Genomic DNA, 26,910 nt, shown 5'->3' on the forward strand with positions numbered 1-26,910 from the left:
TTTTTAGTAGTACTAAATTTTATTGGAATAAAAACAATAAATACATTATTTTAGAGTGAATGGTATTCGACGGTATTTTGCGAGATTACTACAGAGGAAGATCTACTAGTTTCCTAGGGAATATTTTAAGCATTTAACAGGAATCAAACAAACCCTTTGCTCTCATTTTCTCAAACTCCTTGTTGATGTCGTAGTTCCTGAAACATAATTTGAAGGTGAACAAAATACAAAGATTGCATCAGTTCAATCAATAAACCATCATATCTTGAACTGTTTGATTGGTTGTGCATATGTATATATACAATCATTAAATAAGTGTAGGTATATTTAATCCATATCTTACAACTTAATACCTGTCAATTTTTGCCACCAACAAAATTGTCAAAAATAAAAGGTAGATTAATATAGGTGTTAATAGAACAATTATTTTAAGTAGCAATGAGATGGCTCAAAGATCCAACACAAGAATTCTTAAAGAGTACAAAACAATTAAAATTGGCAATGAAGAGTCATAGGTAATAAAGTTCTTGTAAAAGTAGCTTAATTCCTTACACATCCATGCGATCTTTCAAATTAAAACAAATATGTTGACCTGTTGTTTTGAAAGTTGATATTTTGACAGCCTTATTTGTTTCAAGCATGTTCGCACTTCCAATGGTGTTCAGATTTCCAATTTTCTAATTGAAAAATAGAAAATTGTGATCGCTATGATTCTAGGATGTTTGGGTCCAGGTTACGAAGGTTATGAGAGCAAAGATTTCACCAACTTTGTGTGTTAGAGCATAATGCAAAAGTAGTAAGAGTTGATGATTTTTTGATACATTGCTTAAATGCATGCCAGGTTAAACACAAGGAAAAAGGAATTTCAAGTTCCACTGAATTGTTTTAAAAGAGAGTTTGTGCAGAAGGACTCATTCATTCAATATATGATGGCAGTTCTTAGGTGTGAAATGGGAGGTAATTTAATTTCAGACCATCAAAAATATTTGATAAGTAGGAATATTTGTTAAAACTGTGTGCACATATATCTGACAATCAGGAACTGATTTACTTTTCTGTTGGAACAAAACTAATATGAGTTTCAACACTGCAATCGCTCAGTACTTAACATACATTTAAGATACTTACTTGTAAAATTGAGCATATAATTCCTTCCTTTTGTCATTATATAAGAACTTCATTGCTACTGCTGCAACAGTACACATACCAAGAGCAGCAAGCAAATTTAGCTTTATTTGACTCCTAAGAAGGCCTCGGAGTTGTGGCTTTGTAACAGTAGATACTTTTCCTCCGGCCATTTTTGGATGCCTGGTTGTGTGGAAATAAGTTACCGTATTATGCCTCTGAAGAAAAATTATAGAAAAATAGTCTCAATAGATTGAATTCTGTAAAATTTGCTGTGGATTTAAGTTATGTAATGCTGAGAGGTTCTGATGGGGTTAACGGACTGTCAATTAAAAAGTAGTTAAATAGTACAATGGTGATAGGAGCGTGAAGTATTAACTACGAAAACTCACTTGAAGAAGATATGAACACAACTTTTAGTTTCGTTTTGAATAAATTGCAAATAAGTAAAACCCAATTTTTATTGAAAATGGAACTAGTTATGATGAATGGGAATGGAAACGTAACTTATTGACAATAAGAAAATTTCTGGTGTATGGAAAATTCCATTCCCTTTTCTTATAATGCCATGTACCTTACTACATTATGCGTACTAAGTATTGCGATTTCTCGATAACGAATTGATCGATACTCGCAACAACTCTAACTATTTCGGCTCATGCCCTGCTTGAGCGTGCTCTGGCGTACGTTCAAAACTCTGTGTGAAGGAAGTGCTCCACGATCTTTTATTTTTGGCAGATTTTGAGGCTAATATATACAAAAAATGATTGAAAACGAAAATATTAATTTGGATTACTTAGGAATTTTCGAAGGCTCGGGAAACTAGTATGGTAAAAGGAAAAAGGTATGCACAAAAAGTCGAGACGTCTGTCATTGTCAATTCAACAGCTGTCATCAAAAGCAAACAAAAAGATTGGAATATCTCAAATTCAAAATAAAGTTCTCAAAACTCGTCAAGTTGTTCAATTGTGACGATTTTTGAATATTATTTAAGAATAACCGAAATTGGAAGAATAGAAATCTGAATTGTTAACGTTTTATGATTATTATTTGTAGTCTGTTCTAATTTCTAGGTAAGTTATATTTGTATTCAATAGTTATCCACCGGGGTATTCTTTAATTTTTAATATTTCTTTCATATTATTAATTATTTCCTGTATGATTGTAGGTTTTTAATTAGTGATTAGTTACGCCACATGTACAGTTTGTTTGAAAATGACATGTAATAAGTAACTATTATTGTTGACTTGGCTAAGCTTTTTGAAATCCAACATTAGATAATTTATTGTAAAGTGATTTTATCTGTTTGTATGCAATGTCATTCAAACGTCTGCCTGTATATATATAGTTATTTATGCTTTGTCATATTTTATCTAAATTTCCATTATAAAATGTATTTTATCCAGGATAATATTCAAGAACTGATAGGATCGGCTCCTAAGAACTATCTCAAATATAATATAATAAATAAATATACAGAGTGTTTCATAATGATATGTCAAAAATTCAAGGGTTGAATCTATGAATGATTCTAAAAAAAGTTCATATGAATATGGGTTTGTTTTCACTTTGTGTCTGATATACGGGATGATCAAACAAATGTTTCTTTTTAATCCATATCCAAGTCCATTCCAATATTAAATATTTTTATGAAAATTGTGGAATGAAGAACATATGTACTGACATGTTTTTTAGTGAAAAAACAATCTTTTTAATTTCATTAGTGGCGTCCCCATTGATCTAAATATTTTAAATAAAAACTATATCTCACTGGTTTATTTTTAAATAAAAATTATTTTCTGAATGCTATACAGGGTGATCTACGTAACTGTTTCATTAGAAACTTTTGGACTTGCCACTATTTTTAATTTTTTATATTTTACGATTAAACTAATATAAATACAATCTTTTCTTTTAAATATTTTGAAGGTCATACTACTTCCGCTCATACCGGAAGTCAAAGTCAACTTCCTTATTTCAAATGGAACACCCAATATATTTTTGCATTTTTGAAATTAACCTGATTAAATTCTTATTAGATATCTCTATACCTAACTGTTTTGAAGATATTTTGATTTAAGAAAAAAATCTTTCCAAAACACCATTTCTTCAAAATATAAAATTCTCAACTATTATTGAAGGTGGCTTTGTGAAAACTTGTAGACATGTTAACCAGACATGGTAGATTAGGTTAATGGGAAAAGTTTTTATAACTATTATACAGAACCTTCAAAAAATAATTTAAAAAATTTAAAGAACTTTGAAAGCAAAAAAGTTGCTTATTTTAAATAGAATACCCTGTATATTTTTACATGTCTAGATTCTAGATTTAATTCTGAATCGATTTTTATTAAGTGCCCCTTTACCTAAAATTAACGCTTTGCTGTTATTTGCGATTTTTTATATTAGACACTAATAATTTGAAATATCTTAGTTGGCTTTGAAAAGAATATGGCTGCTGCTTACTGAAATGCGTCAAAATAATTGCCATATATTGACAGTTGAAGTTCGTTCAGCAGTTTAGAATCATGAATTTTAATAATATATTTTTTTAAATTTTTCGTTAAATGTACAGCAAGTTCTTCTTACAACTTTGTTACACTCACCATGAATAAAAAATAAAATTTAAAATATCATTATATGAATTATACAGGGTGGTCACTTTTACGACGCATTCTATGGGGATTTTTGAAACGGTTAAAGATACAAGGTTGGTTAAATGGAGAAAAAGTTTCGTATTTTTATGCTCTGCAAAAAGCTGAAAGCAAAATTGGAATATCTTATGTAATTACTAAGATATCAAAGAAATACCAAAAAAGTCGATTTTCTTTTTTTGTCTATAACTTATTTATTTTTCATACAATCATTTTGAAACTTGGGTGTTCTATATTTTCCGCCAGTGTCTTTAATATAGAAAGGTCAAAAATATCCTAGGCCTACTAGTTTGCGTGAAAATAATACTAACTTTCGATTTTCTTATGGACGCCATATTGGATTTTCGCATTTTTGAAAAACACGAAAGATTTCCGTTTCGACGAGGTGCAACACAAGGGTCTTCTGAACTATTTTGCAATAGAAATTAAAATATTTAAATATTTTTTGAAAAAATTAAGTAGCACTGGATTTGTCAAGGTCATAATTGGTTACCAAGTTACTGACTGTCTTTGACACATAAGTCAAGTAGCCAATAATACAACTTTTAAATAAGTAATGAAAAAAATTATCAAATGCATTTTTGAAAATCAATAACACAAACTTTAACATTAACTAACATTAATTAACAAAGAAATTAATACGAGGAGAGGAAATTACATAAAATGTTCAAAATGACCGCCACTATGAGTAATACATAATGCCGTTCGCTCATACATATTTGAAATAACTCTTCTGATAACAACTGGGTCAATAGTCGCAAAGAAATTTGTAATTCGGTTTCTAAGATCATCTTTACTGAGAATAGGTGTATTGTAAATGTTATTTTTGGCAAAACCCCATTAGAAATAATCCAGGGGATTCATACAGGGAGATCGTGGTGGCCATCGTACGGGACCGTTATTTCCAATCCACGAATTTGGAAAGCGGTTATCCAAGTAGTCCCGCATCACTCTGGCATTATGTGGACTTGCACCGTCTTGTTGGAAGTATTTTAGTTTCTTTATTGTATTAATAGGTAAGTTATCAATTAATTCTTCTAATCCGTTTGTCAAAAAGTTAAGATAACTTTGTCCATTTAAATTGCCTTCCATAAAAAAAGGTCCTACTATTTTATCATCTAAGAGACCACACCAAATATTTATAGAGTAGCGAATTTGTGGTCTAGCTGGGCGTACAAGGTGAGGATTATTTACAGAATAATAATGTTTATTTTTTCGATTAAATAGTCCACTATTGGTAAATAAGCACTCATCGGATCACAACACTTTTCCACAAAACTCAGGATCTGTCGTGAGTTGATCCCGAAACCACCTACAAAGCTCCAAGCGACGTTGTTCATCTCCTATGTGGAGCGTTGAACTAAGAGGAACTTATAATCATAGATCTTATGTTTTTTCAAGATCTTTTGAACAGTAGACTTGCTGATGTTACATTCCCTGACAATTTGTCGCTGAGACGTTTCTGGATTTATGTTAATTTGAGCTAGTACGCTTATTTCATTTATGTTTTCTCGCTGTTGATTGATCTTATGTCTTCGATTTTCAAAATTACCATTTGCCGTATTCGCGCCCATATACGTCCAAATGTTGAAGTATTGGGCTGCCTTCTTTCGGGATAAAGAATATTATAATCCCTCAATGCAGCAACGGCGTTTTTTGAATGTCTTATGTACACATTATACATGTCTATTTTCTCATCTTTGGAGAAATAACTTTCCATTTTGATGAAAATTAAAATTAACTTAATTCACAGAAGAACAAAACTCACTTTCTTACTAAATTTCTTTTTAAATAAAATTATGTTGACGTAGCAACCAATAATATTGGCTACTTGACTTATGTGTCAAAGACAGTCAGTAACTTGGTAACGAATTATGACCTTGACAAATCCAGTGCTACTTAATTTTTTCATAAAATATTTAAATATTTTAATTTCTATTGTAAAATAGTTCAGAAGACCCTTGTGTTGCACCTCGCCGAAACGGAAATCTTTCGTGTTTTTCAAAAATGCGAAAATCCATTATGGCGTCCATAAGAAAATCGAAAGTTAGTATCATTTTCACGTAAACTAGTAGGCCTAGGATATTTTTGACCTTTCCATATTGAAGACACTGGCGGAAAATATACACACCCAAGTTTCAAAATGATTGTATGAAAAATAAATAAGTTATAGACAAAAAAAGAAAATCGACTTTTTTGGTATTTCTTTGATATCTTACTATAATAATTACATAAGATATTCCAATTTTGCTTTTAGCTTTTTGCAGACCATAAAAATACGACACTTTTTTTCCATTTAACCTACCTTGCATCTTTAACCGTTTCGAAAATCCCCACAAAATGCGTCGTAAAAGTGACCACCCTGTATTATAATTATAGTATATTTTTGTGAAAAAAGGTCTCTTGAATGTTAATGTAATATACCTAATTTAGTCTTGTAGTTCTAACATTAGTTGGAAAATAATGGTTTAAAATTTTTTTTTCATGTTTGTATTATGAAAAATATTTACAAGATTTTTTTTTACACAAAATATAAAGTATTCTGAACATTATTTTAATTTTAAAAAACCAGTGGCCTATCATACTTTTTGTCTAAAATGTTCAGGGTCACATCAATGGGGATGCCACTTGTGAAGTTGAAAACATTGATTTTCCTTTAAAAGATAAGTTTCTACATTTATTTTACTCTCCACCCCTTTTTTTAAAAATATTTTATGCTCAAAAGGTTTATTAGAAAAAGCAAAAAAAAATTTTTGATCACCCTGTATTCCAAACACGAAGCGGAAACGGACGCATATGAACATATGAAATTTTTAAAAAATCATTCACAGATTTATGTCCTGAATTTTTGACATTCTATTATGAATCATCCCGTTTTTGTAAAATTAAAGAGTTTAAAGATTTCAAAATTTATTATTATTATTATTGGTATTACATATTTAATACGTCATTAAAAATTAAAATATAAAAGCGTTTTTGCTGTTCAAACATGAATGGTTTCTGTTCCACAGCCTGCAAAAATATGTAATTTTAAAAGTTAACTTAATATGACAAAAACTTCAGTGGGTATTTTGTTAGTCGCTTGAGTGGGCATTTGTAATTTGAGCCACCAATGACAACACTGAGAACTCAGATAACAATTTATTCAAACAATAAAGAATGAAAGACAGTAGGTAATTCTATCAGAATGTTAATTGATTAATTGCAAGCATGCTTTTTTTGAGTCAATATTTTTTCACCACAGGAGAAATATATTTTTATGTTTTTTTTTGTCATATTTGTGAATAAAATGTTTCCTTTGAATTTCTCCCATTTATTGTTTCTGAGATATAATTAATGACCTGGACTAACCCTAAAATGGGTGTGACAGGTCTCACAGATTAGCGACATATTTATGTGAATTTATTTCAGTTATATGAGTCTGCATTATTTGGGGGGTTCTAGTAATAGTCTAATTTATCAATTAAGTTATTAGTGTAGCACAGAATATCAGAGGAATTAAGTATGTGCGAATTTTATTTTTATAAATATTTGGTGCGTGAGGCCCACTCGCCCACAAACTTATATTAATACATTGAAAAAATAAAATGACACAATTGGTGTAAAAAAGCACCCAAAAAATCCATTCGAATTTGATCAGAGAACAGAGTAACTTGTCTTGCTATTTACAGACTTATTATCAGGTCACTGAAAAATTCTTTAGATATGGTGTGTAAGGACTTATTTAAATTTGTATCTTTTCTTTGTATATGTCTAGTTATAGTATATTTTAACACACTATATTTTTTATTTAAGGCAATTCAAAAAGTTTCATCATTCATTGACCAGTGCATTTAACTTGGAATCAATATTTAGTTAAATTTGACACTTCAAATTAAAGGATTAAAAGCTAAAGAATCTTAAAACATGTCTCAGCTAGTAAGGCTTCCTAGTTGCATTTCAATTCCACTTGGCGAAAAGGAGTTGAAAGACCTAATTTCAAAAACTAAAGATTGGGCCGTAATGCATGGTATAGGAATTCGATCCAAGACTTCCTTTTCTGAAGATTTTATAAGTTTTGCTCCGTTCACATTATTACCTTCGACTTATCCAAGAAAAGAATTCCAAAAAGCCGTTAATATCCAAGTAAGTATTTAAAAATGGATTGAACCGTTCATTATAATTAGTACTAACAACTTTTAGCCAACACTAAATGAGCTTATGCACAGGGTAGCTCACAATGAAAAATTTTTAAGAGAAACCTTGCAAGGCACAATCCAAGTAGATGAATTCACAGGGAACTTATATAAAATTTGGCAAACAGTATTGGATGAAGGAGTTACACAAGTAAGAGTGTATATAAAAGTTTTTCTATATTCTAAACTCTGGAAATAGTATTGTACAGGATATTTGGTAGAGTGATAAAAAGTTTGCAGTTGGAGATAGATAGGGTTATTTGGGGGTATTGCAAATTAGTAAGCCAATTCGCTTACCACAGATTCCTTGAGTGAAAATAATTAGACTTTCCTTATGTGCCTTTTTTCTTTAGCGCTTTATATGTAGGTACTCACTATATTGAACGTTAGAATTGCTAAAAAAGATTAATGTCATTAATAACTTCGATGTTTTTTGACATATTTTAATGAAATTTTGCGGTGATGCATATTTCAATGAGGCTCACTTTTCCTATAAATTGGGTAAAAAAATTTGAAATCAGATTGGGAAAAAAGGGGACATGAACACGTTCCCTCCCAAACTTCTTGCGTCACCAATGGTGAACGTGTTTAATTTTATTAACTAAATGCCCCTTTATCTTAATTTTTTTATTCTTGTAAAATTGTAATTTATTGCTTATTTTAGAAAATATTACAGTGTATTACCTCTCAATACATGGTATCCATTTTTCATTTATATTGGGAATGTATCTATAATTTATTTTTGTACAAAATGTACGTTGCATTATTATTGAAAAATCTAGTAGACATACAGTGGTGGCCAATAAAATATGAGTGGTAGCCATCAAATTCTAAGAATAAAGTTTTCATTTCTAATTTATTTAACACAATAAATAATATAATATACAAATATCAACTACTATACTATATACTATACATATACAGTAATGTTCGCTTATAACGAACCCCAAGGGACCGTAGTAAATAGTTCGTTATAACCGAAGTTCGCTATAAGCAATAAATGGTGTTATGATTGTTTTTTTAATTAATACATAACTCACTTTATTTACATACATATATATTTTAAAAAAGTCAACAAGTAACATTCTTCAACTAGTAACCAATTTAAATAATACATATTTGTTAAATTTAACAACACTTTTTAGGAATTAGAAAGAAAAAAATCGCTAATTTTGGTTTGTTTTATTGTGATGAAATGAATTTCATTTATATGTAATTCCACATGGGCTATTCCATCGAGAACATTTTGTGGAGTATTTCGCGATTGAAGAAATTGACGAATACTAGAAACATATCGAAGTGCTTCTGTGGTTGTAGGAACGGATATTATTTCATTATTCTCATATGCTGCATCTTCGTCTTCCTCATCATCATCATAAGTGTCAGATGCAGAAGACACAGACGCAATAATGGCATTATCGTCTAAAAACTCAACGCTCACAAGATTGTCATCCACATGAACAAATTCATGAAAATCGTTGTTGGTTTGAAGAAAATCCTCTTGAATATCGGTTTTATTTTTGCATTGATTTTTTTTAAGCCATTCGACTAATGGTAAGTCATCATCTGAATCAAAATTCTCATTTTCGAGAAAACCGGCATGTCGAAAACAATTTCTAATCGTTTGCTTTGACACCTTTTGCCATGCCATATGAATAAAGCGTATTGCATCCAAAAGAGTAATAATAAATTTTTCCTTACCACTATCCATACAAGATATCATTTCCGAGAGGAGGAGTCGTCGATAATGACTCTTTAGACTATGGATAACACCCTGATCCATGGGTTGTAATTTAGAACTAGTGTTTGGTGGCATAAACACTAACGTAATCCACATCAAATTTTTAACATCGGGATGAGCCGGACAATTATCCACTAACAATATGATTTTTCTTTTTTTACGGCGTAATTCTTCATCCCATTCACGTAATGCATTTATAAAAATCTCTGAATTCATCCATGCCCTTTTATTGGACTTATAAGTTACTGGCAATTGTACAATATTCTTAAAACATCTAGGGTTTTTAGATTTTCCAATTACCAATAACTTTCTTTTTTCGGATCCTGTCAAATTCGCTACAACAAATATAGTGATTCTTTCTTTGGAAAGCTTTCCACCTTCACAGGTTTGCCCTTTAAACTTTAGTGTTCTATCAGGTGTAAGCTTGAAGAATAAACCGGTTTCATCTCCATTGAAGATGTCCTCATCCTTAAAGTTTGACCTAATTATTGGCCATTTGTTTTGCAGCCAGTCATCTACAATGTTCATATCAACTGAAGTCGATTCTCCAGCAATTCTTCCACTCGTAATATTATGCCTTCTTTTGAACCTTTCGATCCAGCTTCTATTAAATTTCGGTTCCTGGTTTCCGGACACCTTACTTGCAAAATCTTCAGCTTTTAATTGTAATATAGCACCGCTAACAATTGCGTTATTATTTCTTTGTTGAGAAAACCATTTTAAGAGTCTTTGGTCAACTTCATAATTATTGGGCTTTTTGATTTTTTTTACATTTGAATGTTGTCCACTTTCGAAGGTTTTTAGGATTGTTTCTTTATTTTTCCAAATTGTTGCAACCTAAAATTACATATGTATAGTCAAATTTTAATTCGTATTAATACTATTTCAAATTACATAATTTATTACAAAGCCGGAAAATTACTGGAATAACAAAAAAAAATATCTGTGAACATTGCATATTTTATTGTTCTTACCGTTGATTTACTTAATCCCATTTCTGAACAAATTTCACTCTGTTTGGCATGTCTCTGCAACCGTTTAACAATGTCATATTTACAATTTAAAGTTAAAGCTTTACGTTTTTTTTTTTTAATGATATAACTCATGATTTTTTTAACGAACGAATTCTTTGAACGCTATCAATATACTGGAACAACTGTGTCGTTTGTGTCAGCAATTTGCTTCAAACGATTTTGGACTTTCCCCGAGAATTGTTTACTTTTCTTCTTTGGGATTTCGGTAAAATCCCGCGTTAAGTTCGTTATAACCGTAAAGTTTTTCTATTCTTCTATAAATTTAAGGTTCGTTATAAGCGAAAGTTCGTTGTAAGCGGGTTCGTTATAAATGACAAAAATAACATACGTTTAAATGTACTTGAGTTCGTACTTCATAGATTAGTTCGTTATAACCGAAAGTTCGTTATAAGCGGGTTCGTTATAAGCGAACATTACTGTATATACATATACATATACAGGGTGGCGCACTTCACCTCCCGTCTCCTATAGCTCGGTTATCATTGACAGTAGGATTTCGATATTTTGTATACTTTACCTGTGTCTTAGGACGTACTCCAGGAAAATATTTCTAATTATACAGGGTGTCCCAAAAAAGTGTGACGATACCGAACTATTTTTTTTTAATGGAACACCCTATTTTTTTCCACATTTAAATGCTTTCTATGATTGTCTACATGTTCCTATAATTTTGTTGAAATCGGTTAAATAATACCGGCGAAAAAAATTAAAAACTGAAAAAAATTACATTTGCGCCTCTAGTTTGAAAAAATAATAAAAAATAGAGATAATGTCTATGTAAAGAAACTACTCAAGATGCTTATTAAGCATGGTTTAGTAGTTTTATTAAAAAAGTTTCGATGATCAATATTGTACAGGGTCTCCAAAATTTAGCGTCACATTTTTCAAACATCAAAGTGTTTTATTTTTCTTATTTTAAATTGGGACCCCCGTATATTTTAATTTAGTTCGATGCAGAATTCAAAAACAAACATTTTTCGAATTACATGTCTGTCGCAATTTCTAACACTTCAAGAGTTGTTCGCGGAAAACCATTCCAATAGTAATTAAATTGATTAAAAAACTACGGTTGCTATGACAAACGAATTATTTATAGAACTTATTTTATAATTACAATTATCTTACAACTATTACACATCTAAAGTATGTGTTCGAAATGTCCTCCGTTCTCTTGAAGACACAAATTAAGACGACTATGGAAGGTTTTGTAATCTTCCGCAATTCATAAAAAAATCGAAGGTGGCTTTGAACAAATTTCAAATTATTTCCGTTTTTATCATATTGTCAAACATTATTAGCATCATATTATTAATTAGTTAAGTTCTAAATATTATAAATCTTATTTTTTGCCATGGAGTACAATCGAGAAGAGCTCGTGGACATGATCTTCGTGTTAGGCGAATGCGAAAAGAATAGTTTTTTGGCCAGTCGAGTTTATGCTCAGCGTTATCCAGAACGAAGACGTCCAGACAAAAGGAGCCTGCAAAATTTGTTACAAAGGTTTGTGGAAACAGGAAATGTTAGCTATACGCCACCAATTAGAAACAAACCGGTTAAAAACAGAAGAAATGCATTGGCCGTATTATTAGCCGTTACAGAAAATCCCTCTGTTAGTCAACGCATAATTACTAATAATTTAGATGTTAGCAGAAGATCTGTTCAGTGGATTTTAAAGGAAAACCGTTTTCATGCTTATCGTGTCCAGTTGCATCAAGAACTCCGTGAATAGGATTTTGAACGACATATCGAATTCTGCAACTGGGCGCAGGGAAGAATTAGAGCCAATGCTGATTTCTTCGACAAAATTTTGTTTTCTAATGAAGCTGTCTTTCATAAAAATGGATTCGTGAATCGTCATAATTTCCATTACTATTGTGACTATAATCTGAGAATTTTTCGGCAAATTGATAGACAGTACAGATGGTCAATTAACGTCTGGGGGGGAATTATTGCGGATCATGTTGTTGGACCATACTTATTTAATGGCAACTTAAATGGACCGTTATATTTGGATTTTTTGGAAAATCAATTTCCAAATTTATGTGAAAATTTGCCATTAGCTGTAAGGAATGCAATGTGGATACAACACGATGGGGCCCCAGCACATTATGCATTACAAGTCAGGGACCATTTTGACACGACCTACCAAAATCGGCGGATTGGAAGAGGTCCAATTAAATGGCCTCCACGTTCACCGGATCTAACTAAAATGGACTTTTTTTTATGGGGCTTTGTTAAAGAAATGGTTTATGAGGAACCTCCAACCACGCCAGAAAACATGCAAGAAAGAATTATAAATGTATTTCAACGCATCACACCCGATATGTTACGAAGAGTTGCAAGGTCGTTCCATGGTCGTCTTAATTTGTGTCTTCAAGAGAACGGAGGACATTTCGAACACATACTTTAGATGTGTAATAGTTGTAAGATAATTGTAATTATAAAATAAGTTCTATAAATAATTCGTTTGTCATAGCAACCGTAGTTTTTTAATCAATTTAATTACTATTGGAATGGTTTTCCGCGAACAACTATCGAAGTGTTAGAAATTGCGACAGACATGTAATTCGAAAAATGATTGTTTTTGAATTCTGCATCGAACTAAATTAAAATATACGGGGGTCCCAATTTAAAATAAGAAAAATAAAACACTTTGAAGTTTGAAAAATGTGACGCTAAATTTTGGAGACCCTGTACAATATTGATCATCGAAACTTTTTTAATAAAACTATTAAACCATGCTTAATAAGCATCTTGAGTAGTTTCTTTACATAGACATTATCTCTATTTTTTATTATTTTTTCAAACTAGAGGCGCAAATGTAATTTTTTTCAGTTTTTAATTTTTTTCGCCGGTATTATTTAACCGATTTCAACAAAATTATAGGAATATGTAGACAATCATAGAAAGCATTTAAATGTGGAAAAAAATAGGGTGTTCCATTAAAAAAAAATAGTTCGGTATCGTCACACTTTTTTGGGACACCCTGTATAATTAGAAATATTTTCCTGGAGTACGTCCTAAGACACAGGTAAAGTATACAAAATATCGAAATCCTACTGTCCCCTATGATAACCGAGCTATAGGAGACGGGAGGTGAAGTGCGCCACCCTGTATATACATACACATATATATACATATACATATATATACATATACATATATATACATATACATATATATACATATACATATATATACATATACATATATACACATATACATATATATACATATACATATATATACATATATATACATATATATACATATACATATGTGGTGCACGTAATTTAGTTCAGGTGCTAATTGTTAGTACCTGTTTTACCTTCTTAATAATTAGTTTATTTATAGGTGTACTATAATCTGGTTGTTGTCATAGGTAGGTCTAGCAAACCACCAATTATTATTATTTTTTAGAGTATTTGTGAATAGTTACTTTTTGTCAAATTATTTTATTTAATCTTGACAACTACTTAACTACTAACAATTAGCACCTGAACTAAATTACGTGCACCACACATATATATACATATACATATATATATAACTATATACTATACAGGGTGGTCCACTTTTTTGTAGTAGGAATTTAACAATCGATAGAAAAACTTATTTTAAGAAGAATATTTCATACCAATATAGGCCCATAAACACTTCGTTCTAAAGATACTAGGCGTTGAAAACTTTTAAAAAAATTCGATTATTTTTTATAATACTTCAACCTCTGGAGATATTTAAACCAAATATGGTGTACAGCATCATATTATATGCTGTCATATTCAGTAATAATATCACGACCCACGAGCAACCAATGCCGGAGTTGTAGGGTTTTACTACCATAAAATTCAATAAATCATTAATACGGCCCTGTCTAAAATCAAATTTTAATTTTTTTTCTAAATGAGTAATTCATTCTCTATAAAAAAATGTCTCTTGACATTTTTTCGTACCTGACTCAGTTGCATAACAAATATAATTTAAAAAATTTAAATTAACAAATTCTCCCAACCTAACCTCGTTGGACTTTTTTGTTTGGGGATTTTTAAAAGAACAAATATATGCAATTTCTGTGGAAACAAGGGATGAACTTATTGACTTCATTAGAAATGCTTGCACTGAATTTAGAAATAATAATTTAATTGGTATTCTCCAATCTATTAGACGTCGGTGTGGATTATGTGTGTAACAAAATGATTCATGTTTTGAACACTTACTTTAAATTAAGTGAATTTTTTTGGCTGTTTTTCATTTTTAATTATGCAATACGTATCATTAACAATAATAAATAATAAAATTTGATTTTAGACAGGACCGTATTAGTAATTTATTGAATTTTATTTTATATATATTTTTATATTTTAATGGTAATAAAACTCCACAACTCTGGTACTGGTTGCTCATGGGCCGTGATATTATTACTGAATATGACAGCATACAATGTGATGCTGTACATCAATTTTAGTTTAAATATCTCCAGAGGTTGGAGTATTGTAAAAAATGATCGATTTAAAAAAAAATTTTTCAACGCCTGGTATCTTTAAAACGAAGTATTTATGAGTCTATGTTGATATGAAATTTTCTTCTTAAAATAAGTTTTTCTATCGATTGTTAAAGTCCTGCTAAAAAAAAAGTGGACTACCTTGTATACTATACTATATACTATACGTATATATGATTAGTTGATATTTGTAAGTATATTATATTATTTATTATGTTAAATAAATTAGAAATGAAAATTTGGTTCTTAGGATTTGTTGCCTATCACTCTTATTTTATGGACCACCACTATATATGATGATGAGGAAAGTTGTCAAGGCAATGATTAGCTTTTGTTTATAAAAAAATATCCAGAGTAAATTTTAATCTTACTTACAAATAAATTTACGGTATTACATTTATACTAATTTTACAAATGCAAAGAACTTTTAGAGAAAAATTTTGATCATTTTCGGAAATTACTGATGTGGTCTTACTGATGGATATGTAACTGTATACATAATAAAAATAACAATAGTAATGATTTTTGACATTGTGGTAAATGATTTTTACCACTTTTAGGAAAATGCATTTTTAATGCTAATTTAGCGGCTAGATGTTATGCAGATACATTTCCTAATCGGGATCATCCAACAAGAAAATTCTTTTCCAATTTAGTTCATTGTTTGAGGGAATCAGGAAAATTCAAGCAACGTAGGGCAGAGCAATGTGGACGACCTCGCAAGCCACGACCAAATCAGGAAAAACATTCTTTAAATAGCAAAAGCAAACCAGGGCATAAGTACTAGATTAATCGATACAGAAATAAATGGCATCAACGAAGATACACATGTAAACTTTAGTGATGTTCATAGAATCTTAAAATAAAATTTATTATACCCATGTCGTGTTTATGCGCCTTTATCACAAGACTTTTTAGCAAGAGTTACTTTTTGTAATTGGCTTTTCCAGCAGAACAATCATGATGTTAAATTTCTTAGATTTATTTTATTTTCAAATGAAGCCACATTTATGCGCAATGGATTTATAAATATGCACAATACCTATGTATGGGCAGAAGATAGTCCAATAACTACTGTAGAGAGACATCAAGTAAATTTTTGTTTAAATGTTTTGGCAGGAATAGTTGACAATTTTCTCGTATATCTGCTTTTTATGCCTCCGCGGTTAAATGTTGTACAATTTTTTAAAAGAAATTCGTTCATAGATTTACTTGATGACTTGCCTTTAAATGTGCGTCAAAATATGTGGTTTCAGTTAGATGGTGTTCCGCCCCATTACGGTTAAACTGTCAGGAACTGTCTAAACGTGGTCTTTAATAATCGCTGGATTGCCCGTGGACAAACATCTATTCAATATCCAGCTCGTTCTCCCGACCTTAATTTACTAGATTTTTATTTTAGAATTGCGAAGATTGCATTTATATGGTTCCGATACTAAATGAACAACATTTGCGAGAAAGAATTATAAAAGGTACAGAACAATTTGAGTTGAAACCACAAATTTCTCACAGTATTCATATTTCTGTAGTAAAAAGGACTCAAGCATGCATTCAAGAAAGGGGCAATTATATTGGACATTTAATATAGATACATTCAGTCCATTTAGTTGTATTATTATTATTTATCTTTAACTTTCCAAAATCGTTGTCCGTTTGCCGAAATCACCCAATTCGCATAAAATTGAATAAAATCTAGAAGAAATATTAAGGAAAAGATTTATTTTACCCTTAACATGATATTTAAAATAGTCATGGGACAATATATCTTGTTTTTAAAGATGCGTTCTCGATATAAACGGAAAATGGGTATCATGTTTTGAGAGGCAGTAAGCTAGAGTTGTTGGGACTTGAACATTAAGATAACGCTAAAGAAAAAAGTCTAATGGGGTCAAGTCATGTAATTTGGATGGACAGTTCACTGGACCGTTACGTCCTATTCATTTTTCAAGAAACATTTCATTTAAAATGTCTCGTGCCACATGAGCAAAATGAACTGAACATCCGCCATGCTGATACTACAAAACAACTTTTTGGTCAAGAGTAATGTTTTTCAACAAGACCGGTAGATTATTTGACAGAAAACTACGACATTTCTTTCCATTTAAATTGCTTTAAAAAAAATTGATCCCTTTATTTTGTTGCCAATAATGCCGCATCAAACATTAATTGACCAAGGTGTTTAATGTTTTACTTGTCTTAATCAGTGAGAATTTCCAAGGACTAATGGTGCATGTTGTGACGATTTACCTTATCATAGTTTGTGAAAGTGTATTCGTGAGAAAAAACCACAGTGAAGAAAAAGTTTTCAATCAAATCTAATTTTTTCTTTGCCCAAGTACAAAATTACACCCGCTTTTTAATATTGTTGCCATGTAACTCTTGGTAGAGGAAAACATGATACGGATGAAACTTATTCAATTGTAAAATGCGTTGCACACTAGCCAACGAAATGCCCGAATCTTCACAACTGACGAAAACTTTCATGAGGATCATCAGCTACAACCGCTAAAGTAGTTATTTGGTTGTTTTAATTGGTGGCAATTCTTGCGCGGTTTTTTTTACTTGCTTATACGTTGCCACTTTTAAGAAATTTCTTGATTATTTGACGACTAGGTGCTCTTTCTTCAGGGAATCTTTGTACATAAATCTGATAAGCTTTAGCACCGTTTTGACTACTTTTCCCATAAGCTAACACTATTTTAATTTTGTTTTCTTTAGAAAAATCCTTAATTTTTCTTTTTTAATTTAATAATTTTAGTTGAAAAACAAACAATTAGCTTTGCTTTAAATAAAGGTTCTTTTGAAGTTTGTAAATAAATTAGATACTAAAAAAAATGCAAGTACATTCTACTCAAAACATGGCTTTTTTGTTCACCTGATAAGTGTTTAAAAATAATTTTTACTACGATTTTGGGTTAATTTTTATAACCTGTGAATTTTTATTTTTCATTAATAAAGTTTTTTCTGTAATTTAAGTCATGTAGCATTTCACTTTTTGTTGATATCTGGAAAACGCGAAGTTTTAGAAAGAATTTTTCCAGCAAAAAATACTTAATTTTTTAAGTTTTTTGTGAATTCACTAAAAAAAATGAGTGTTTCATTGAAAAAAACAAAGTTGGTTTCGAATTATCTTTTAAATAACCTTGATGATAAAGAACGGGTAGGTTTTATTTTAATAAAATACACGCACGTGTCCTCAAACAAGTTTATTCTATCCTTTTCGGGAATCGAATGCCCCACATACCAAAGATGCATCAGGGTCACCCCCGAGTGCATCTGTTTATCTTCAAAAGAATTAGCACATACTATTCCACCTTCTTCCCACGCTCGCAACCCTCAATCATTCTATTCACACTTATATTGGGACAAAACTGATATTTGAGCCGTTTTCTGCATTTTATGTTTTAGCCAAGATGATAAACAGACTCTCCATATTTACGATTAATGGTTTATTCTAATTTAATATAGGGCTAAACAATAGAGGGTATATACATATGTATTTAATTATGGAAACTAGTTATAATATTGAATAAAAATTGCATTTCATAACAAGTGACGTTTGTTTGAAACTTTTTTATTTTAAATTTGGCTTGGGACATAATTGCTTATGTCTCTTTAAATGAAACACCCTGTAAATTCAAAATGACCTCATCTATGCCCCATTGAAAACTTTATATTGAAAACTATCGTTTTACCAAGCACCCTGCATACAGGATGTCTTACGAATATGGGCTTCTATCAGTATCTTGAAAATTGTTACTAAGAAATAGTTGAAATTTGGGTATGATATTAAAGTGGAAGCGATCTATTGATTAAAAATATTTTCACTAAAATACGACTTCCGGTTATGCCGGTAATGAATGTCAACTCGCTTATTTTAAATGGAACATCCTGAATATTATATCAAATTTCGATTCTGCGGAAAATTATGAACATTTTTTATGTATAATGTTCTATACCTAAATTTTACGGTTTTCCAAATATTTAAAATTTTCTAAAAAAAAAATTACATTTGCAGCCATTAATGTATTTTCTAATAATTCGCATGCGAGTAAGTATTTGCAATTGAATTTTGGGCTGTTGTACAAAATATTTTATTGCCCTCGAATTAGTGAGTTGAATCATGCTTTTTAATACAGGGTGTTGAAAACGATAGCTCAAAATTATCATTCAAAAATTGTATAAAACTCTAATTTTTTAAATACTAACCCCCTATTTTTTCAACCAATATATATTTACCACCAAAAATAAATATTACTTTCAATTCAATTGCCTATGCCTAAACCTAACTGTTGTCATTTTATTAAAAAAAAAAAACCTTCATTGTTCAGTATGTGTGTGTTCAGTGTGTTTTCACTGATCTAAGGACAGTACAGTATTTCGTACAATAGTTTAAAATTTAATTGCAAAATATTTACCTATTTGCGAATTATTAAAAAATACATTAATGGCTGCAACTGTCATTTTTTTTTGAAAATTCTGATTATCTTGAAAACCGTAAAATTGAGGTATAGAACATTATACAGTAGGCGCTCGTTTATCTGAATACTTGATTATATGAACTATCCAATATAATGAACAATAAAATTTTAACATGGTAGGTTCTATAGAATGAACAGCGGCAACCTCGATTATATGAACTTCTGGTAGTTCACCGCAGAGGTTTCGGGAACCCCCGAAAAGGTTTAATAATGTATTATAACGGTATAAAATATGTACTAATAGTAGTTTCCACAGCAAGCTATAGAATATAACAGGCTTATTTGATCCGCCGAGTTGCGTTCTGTCGTCAAAATATGAAGCGCAAAGTATTGACATTATCAGACAAAAGTGATATTATAAAGAAGTTGGAAAGCGGTGAAAGTGTCACAAATCTCGCAAAAAAGTATGGTATTGCAAAATCCACTGTTTGTCTTATAAAAAAGAATCGAATTAATATTTTGAATACTTCATCCGAGTGCTATGGTTTGAGTAAAAGAAAAACTTTAAAAACTGGAGTAATGCCTAGAATGGAAAAAAAATTATATGAATGGTTTTGTAAACAGAGATCCAGAAAGCTTCCGGTAACAGGTGAGCTATTAAAGATCAAGGCAAAATCATTACATGGGATTTTAAAAGAAAAAGAACACTTTAATGCAAGTGATGGCTGGTTGCAAAAGTTTAAACGTAGATTTGGCATTAGATTTTTGAAAATATCCGGTGAAAAACTATCAACGAATCCTGAACTTGTACCTCCATTTCAAGAAAATCTTCGTTCACTTATAGCCAGACTTAATCTTGCAGATGCACAAATCTATAATGCAAACGAGGCTGGTCTCTTTTGGAAGTTGCTTCCCGAAAAAACGTTAGTAAGGAGAGATGAAAAAACTGCTCGTGGGAGAAAAAGTGAAAAAATTAGACTTACTTTTCTTGCCTGTATAAACGCTACAGGAGATCATAAAATTAAACGCCTTATAATAGGGAAAGCAAAACGTCCACGATGTTTTACAAATTTTTCATTGCCAGTAGATTATGATTACTCTAAAAAAGGCTGGATGACTTGTACAATATTTGAGAACTGGTTTCATAAATGTTTTGTTCCTCAAGTAAGCTAAAAAGATAACATATGTATATAGAATATGTATTTTATCTTACACCTTTGCATGCACGATTTTTTAGGTTGAAAAATATTTAGATGAAAAGAAATTACCTTTACGAGCCATGCTTTTGTTAGACAATGCTCCTAGTCATCCGATTGCTGAAAAATTATGTTCTAAAGATGGAAATATTTTTGTAAAATATATGCCACCAAATGTCACCCCCTTGATTCAACCAATGGATCAGAATGTCATCCGACTTACAAAACTGTACTATAGATCAAGCTTCCTGTCAACTATAGTATCCTCTAAATGTGAAGACATATCAAAAGTTTTGAAAGAGTTAACAATCAAAGATGCTATAATAAATCTTTCTATAGCTTGGAATAGAGTTGAGGCTGAGACAATAAGAAAATGTTGGAGAAACATTTTAAATTTTTGAGAACATGACGATGATTCGGATTAGAAAAATGATGTTCCTCTTAGTCTTCTCAAAGAAAGATATAAAAACAAATCAGAGGAAACAATTGAAGAAGTTAAAAATTTGCTTACTGAAATTAACAGTCAGGTAAACTAAAAAAATGGATCTTATATGATCATTTTTTCTTGCAGCCTAGTTGCATATTTAGTTTATATTTCAGGTTTCTCTTTCAACGGATGATATTCAAAATTGGAATAAAGATGATATTAATGAGCAAGATACAAGTGACACAAGTGATGATGCGGTTTCGCTGATAGATGAAGGCGATGATGATGGTGCGCAAAAAAAAATCAAATTAGTGCTTCAGAGGTTGTAGATGCGTTTAATAAAGTAATTGCATGGAGCGAAGAAAATATTTTCGAAATAAATGATTTATTAGTGTTAAAAAAATGTAGAGATAAGGCCCTACATAAGAGTTTAGCGGCAAAAAAATTCAAAAATGTATTACGCATTATTTTGTTAAAATGTAACAGCTTAAAATAAAAAATTCGATTATGTGAACAATTTGGTTTAATGAACACCCCTGGTTTTTATTAGTTCATATAATCGAGTGGCTACTGTACATGAAAAATGTTCCTAATATTCCGCAGAATCGAAATTTAATATAATATTCAGGGTGTTCCATTTAAAATTAGCGAATTGACATTCATTATCGGTATAACTGGAAGTCGTATTTTAGTGAAAATATTTTTAATCAATAGATCACTTCTACTTTAGTATCATAAAAAAAATTCAACTATTTCTTAGTTACAATTTTCAAGATACAGATAGAAACCCATATTCGTGGGACACCCTGTATATAATCTTAAGAATTTTAAATGACTGAAGGGGTAATAAGATACTCAGTTTGTAGGTGTTTTTCTCTATACAACCACATTTTTTTCATGTTTTCATAAATTTACAAATAAAAACTCATAAAAATTTGTTCTCTTTTGTAACATTTCCAATCATGTATCTAAAAATGTTTTACAGTTACAGATTTTAATTAAAAAATTATGTTATTCACTGAAGTTGCCTTTTCCGTTCAATCACCCAATTGCACATTACTCACTCATTGTTCTTTGTTTTCTTCATCTAGCCACTTAGCTTAGGGTTGGTACGCAACGACTTAATGTTGGATTCTTTGCATACTTGGAAGCAAATTGAGTTTAATACTATTGCTGCTGGTTTTGGTTGGCTAGGCCCGGCTTCATTAAATATAAATAGGTAATGATTTATCATCCCAACTTAATTTTTCTAAATTTGAAAGTTTGAAATTTTGAAAGTACTAACTAACTGCATCTTCCCCACCAACCAGAACTGTGCATCTTTTCTTGTGACTTCAAATTTACACATGAAGGTTGGGTGCTATTGTGTCATGATTGTTTTTATCATTAATATTGGACATTAGTGATTTGTACCAGCCTAGTTGGATTTATCAGATTTTAACTTTAATTTTTTTTTAGAAACTATCTTTGGGATTATTCCGATCCGACTATATGTTGCATGGTGATCAATATAAAATTAAGCAAGTGGAATTCAATACTATCTCAGTAAGCTTGGCGGGAGTGGGAAATGGCGTTTCGATTTGCAATAGGTAACGCAAATAAATTTTAAATGCGAATGTAACCCCATTAATTTTGTTTTTTTTTTTTTGAAAATGTGTCACATTCACCAAACCTTCATTCATGAATGTTTTTATTGATTGGTGAATTTCTTTTAGATATGTGTTGGAAGAATTGGGGCATTACGATAAACTTCAAAACGTAAGTTTCGACTCTTATCTCAAAACCCGCATCATTTATTTGTATATATCCTTAGTTACCGGAAAATCATGCCTTAACAGGGATAACGACAGGGCTTTTAGAAGCATGGAAAATCTACAGGGACCCTAAGGCAGTTATTTTAATGATAGTTGAAGATGTAACTTACAATATCTGTGATCAGAGATTTCATGAATTCGAGCTGAAGCGGCTAAATCCTAGAGTGAAATTGATAAGGAAAACTTTGACTGAGGTGCATGAGGAGGGTAGTTTGACGGAGGACAATCAACTCATTGTGTATGTGTAAGAATTGCTATTTTCTATGGAGATTGAAATGCTTAATTTTTTGGTAGAGATGGATATGTGGTTAGTGTTGTGTATTACCGATCTGCATACTCGCCAGAACAGATACCAAGTAAAAGGGAGTGGGATGCGAGATTACTTATCGAAAGGTGTTTAATGAGGTATATCCAGAAAAGTGTGATTAAAATAATTATTTTTGCTTGAAGGTCGCAAGCAATTAAATGTCCTTCGATTCAATATCATTTAGCTGGGACTAAAAAGGTGCAACAGGCGTTAGCGAAACCAGGTGCTTTAGAGCTGTTTCTTACAGAAGCGAGAAAAATTAATGATGTTCGGGAGGTGTTTACCGGATTATACGGGTTGGATTTTGATGAATCTGGGGATCAAGCTATACAAATGGCCCTCGACGATCCAGAAAGGTATTTATACCGGCTGCCTCATAAAAAACGAGCGAAGCTATAACTAATGAACGGATTTTGATGAATTAAAAAACTAAAATGATTTTATTCAGACTATTAAGTAATGTTAAAAAAATTTTTTTACCCAATTTTTTCCGCTTCAAGTTTCAATTTGAGAATTTTGAATAAAACTCTGTGTTTTTTATTAGAAAATATCTTTCTGAATTTGATGATGTATGACAAGTTAAAACACTTTAACTGAAAAAAATTGAAAAATTTGAACAATATGTTACAATAAGTGTTCAAAACAGATGCTATTGTTTTCGTTTACGATGCAATACAGATGATTTATTGTTTTTAATGTTATTATTGGTGAGAATTATCAAATGTCAATATCAATTGAAAATATTTAAAAATGTAAATTTACAGATATGCTTGAAGGATATTATCAAACTAATAAGAACTTCGGTGAAATAGTATGTCTTTATTTTACCCGTTTTCCTTATAGAGAAGTATTTAATCGTAATAAATTTAAACGTGTAGAAGGCAACTTATGACACGATGGATCTACTAAAAAATCGAAAAAATTATTGCAAGAATTGATTCGCCATATTAATGATGATAATAATAATAACATCCATTTTGAACACTTAGTGAGACACATAGGTCACATTTTTCAATTTTCAAAAACGTTAACTTGTCATACATCATAAAATTCGGAAAAATACTTTGTATTAAAACATTAAAAAAACAAATACAGAGTTCTATTTAAAATTTTGAAGTTGACACTTGAAACAGAAGTTGAGCTAAAAAAAACTTTGACATAATTTAGTAGTTTGAACAATATCATTTTATTTAGTTTTTAGTTGATCAAAATCCGTTCATAAATAACTGAGTTATAGCTTCGTCCATTTTTTATGAGACCTTTGATAAAAGGGTACACAGAAATTTTATTAAATTGAAAATGAACTAACAGTGATGTCGACATATGAAAGGGGCACAGTCATTATCCTTTTCAGAGCTAAAATTTAGTTAACCTAAGGCAAAACGTAACAGTTACAGCTTTTCAATAGAATTTGCTAACTGATCATTGTATTGTGTTTTGTTTTTTGTTAATTTTAGAATGTTGAAATGAATGTGAAAATCTCTAAATTGATTCAAAATGTACCTAATTGTAGGGATTCCTTAATTTCGTACATTTTCTTCTCGCTTATTCTGGTTCTGAACGTTCGAGTTCCATAAGTCACCAAAAATATTATCATTTTGATGTCTCAATTTAGAAAAGCAAAAATTCAGCGTCTCTCCTGTCTGACCTAATCTGGAGATACTAAACTCTGTCAGGTTTTATTTTTGTATTCTCAATTATTCAATTTATTCATTTGGACTGTAAATTTGACTTAAATTTCCGAACTTCCAAACTAGCGCTTTTGGGGGTTTCTTCTAGTTTAATTTACACACTTTCTAAATTACATCACACATAATTTAAAACGAATTTTTGCTATTCTTATTAATATGTTTTAATTTTAGGGCTAACTGTACCTATTTTAATTTAAACGTCTCAAAATCCTCAACGACGCTTTATTACTTAGGCTCGATTCTTATTTTTTATTTCTTTAATTCATGAATTTAGCTTCGAAGCCAAAATAAATCTGAAAGTTATCAGTTCTTTGTTATTTATGATGTTTTTTGTTCATCCTAATGGCACAGTATACATCATATTAAACTTTTTCAGTACCAAATTATTAGAGAATTCAAAATTGATATTTTTTGTATTTAGGTTTGTTTTAAAACCACAAAGAGAAGGAGGAGGCAATAACATTTATGGAACAGAAATTAGAGATGTCATATTGAAAATGAAAGACAGTAAAGAGAGAACTGCATGGATTCTTATGGAAAGGTAAGATAATATGTTTGGAACTATAGTTTGAGTTCTCGAACTTGGTGCAGAGGGACTGTATTCAATATTCAATGATATCCGACTTTGAAATCCAAGAGCTTGGTTTTAGCCATTTAATTTAAAGTAAGTAATGCTTATACTAAATACTGGTATTTCTAGCAAAATGATGCTACAGTAACGTCTATAGGATCTTAACTATCACCAAAATTGAGTTCTCATTTTTAGAATATCAATATTAAGACTTTTTCTATAAAATAGTTAACGGATTAGGACTTTTTTTCGTTAAGCTCTTCAAGTTTTTACAGCATTAGGCTTTCAAGGTGTATTCTTTTCGGCACTGATTAAGGCACATGCCATGGTGTTAAAAATTTTTTAATTCTTACAGTTAAAAATTATCGCCTAAAAAATATGTCGTTTCAGAATAAATCCTCCACTTTCCACTGGATATATGATCCGTCCAGGAGGCCCTAATCCTCCTCCATTAGTAGAAATGGTCTCCGAATTGGGGGTGTTTGGGGTGATCATCGGGTAAGATTTCCCCCCTTTTTTTAATATCCTTTTATCGAGGAGATGTGTATTTCAGAGATTCTGAGAAAATTATGGTTAATCGTCAAGTAGGCCATATGCTTCGTACGAAAGTATCGACTGCAAATGAGGGAGGTGTTGCTGCGGGTTTCGGAGCATTGGATAGTCCATACTTGATTGATATTGAATGACTGGCAGCTACACTTAAGAAAATATAAGCTACAAATTGTGCACCATATCTAAGTCGCTTAGTGGCCATAGGATTTGTTATTTTTACGGTAATCGTTATTACATCACCGCTATTTGATACTTTGATATACCTTTGATGTACCTTTGATATTTGGTGAAGAATATTTTACTTTTGTAGTTTGTTACTTTCTAGTTGCGATATAGGTCAATATACTGCTATAATAATATGGCAGTAATACAATGCTGCTTATTTTACAATGAGAAGAGAAATTAATCTTCATTACATATTTCGACTCGTTTACCGCTTTGAAAAAAATTTGTTTCGAGATTTGAATCCAAGTAGGAGATCAAGAATTAACATTCGCTATTTGCTATTGCTTACAGCGCGGTCATAAATAAAGGTAACTCTTTATAGAAAGTTGAAACTTTGTATAATGTAACTACTGTACAAGTACTACATTTTGACAAGAACGCTAATGTCAAAAAATGTCAAATAATGGTTGCGTGCTAACTTGAAAAAGATTTTTATATAAAATAACCTATTTATTATTAGATTTTTAAATGTACGT

At 30.8% G+C, this 26,910-nt stretch overlaps 4 protein-coding genes across 5 annotated transcripts; 2 read left to right on the forward strand and 2 right to left on the reverse strand.

The window, feature by feature from the left end:
• Window positions 1-26,858, reverse strand: LOC136413758 (cytochrome c oxidase subunit 6C-like). 2 transcript variants are annotated; one of them, XM_066397462.1, is made up of 3 exons: window positions 26,854-26,858; window positions 1,129-1,308; window positions 1-197 (listed from the first exon to the last, which is right to left on the reverse strand). In XM_066397462.1, exons 2-3 carry the CDS (start codon window positions 1,296-1,298, stop codon window positions 134-136), a joined length of 234 nt encoding a protein of 77 aa, XP_066253559.1. In that variant the 5' UTR covers window positions 1,299-1,308; window positions 26,854-26,858; the 3' UTR covers window positions 1-133. The 2 variants fall into 2 exon arrangements, with proteins under 2 accessions (XP_066253559.1, XP_066253557.1); XM_066397460.1 differs by lacking the exon at window positions 26,854-26,858 and adding an exon at window positions 1,518-1,641 and having other exon boundaries at window positions 1,129-1,343.
• Window positions 2,063-26,474, forward strand: LOC136413750 (glutathione synthetase-like). Its single transcript, XM_066397451.1, has 11 exons — window positions 2,063-2,198; window positions 7,575-7,904; window positions 7,962-8,105; window positions 22,733-22,863; window positions 22,990-23,032; window positions 23,088-23,326; window positions 23,383-23,481; window positions 23,539-23,751; window positions 25,508-25,627; window positions 26,048-26,155; window positions 26,211-26,474. The coding sequence occupies exons 2-11, from the start codon at window positions 7,686-7,688 to the stop codon at window positions 26,341-26,343; spliced, it is 1,449 nt and encodes a 482-aa protein (XP_066253548.1). The 5' UTR covers window positions 2,063-2,198; window positions 7,575-7,685; the 3' UTR covers window positions 26,344-26,474.
• Window positions 8,877-10,801, reverse strand: LOC136413681 (tigger transposable element-derived protein 4-like). The gene is made up of 3 exons (XM_066397363.1): window positions 10,670-10,801; window positions 9,656-10,532; window positions 8,877-9,376 (listed from the first exon to the last, which is right to left on the reverse strand). Exons 1-3 carry the CDS (start codon window positions 10,799-10,801, stop codon window positions 9,096-9,098), a joined length of 1,290 nt encoding a protein of 429 aa, XP_066253460.1. The 3' UTR covers window positions 8,877-9,095.
• LOC136413682 (jerky protein homolog-like) lies at window positions 20,765-22,113 on the forward strand. Its single transcript, XM_066397365.1, has 5 exons — window positions 20,765-20,815; window positions 20,889-21,197; window positions 21,273-21,374; window positions 21,448-21,596; window positions 22,035-22,113. The coding sequence occupies exons 1-5, from the start codon at window positions 20,765-20,767 to the stop codon at window positions 22,111-22,113; spliced, it is 690 nt and encodes a 229-aa protein (XP_066253462.1).
• Window positions 26,859-26,910: the final 52 nt, after the last annotated feature.

This window comes from Euwallacea similis, chromosome 15, assembly GCF_039881205.1.
Source record: "Euwallacea similis isolate ESF13 chromosome 15, ESF131.1, whole genome shotgun sequence".
NCBI classification, from domain to species: domain Eukaryota; kingdom Metazoa; phylum Arthropoda; class Insecta; order Coleoptera; family Curculionidae; genus Euwallacea; species Euwallacea similis.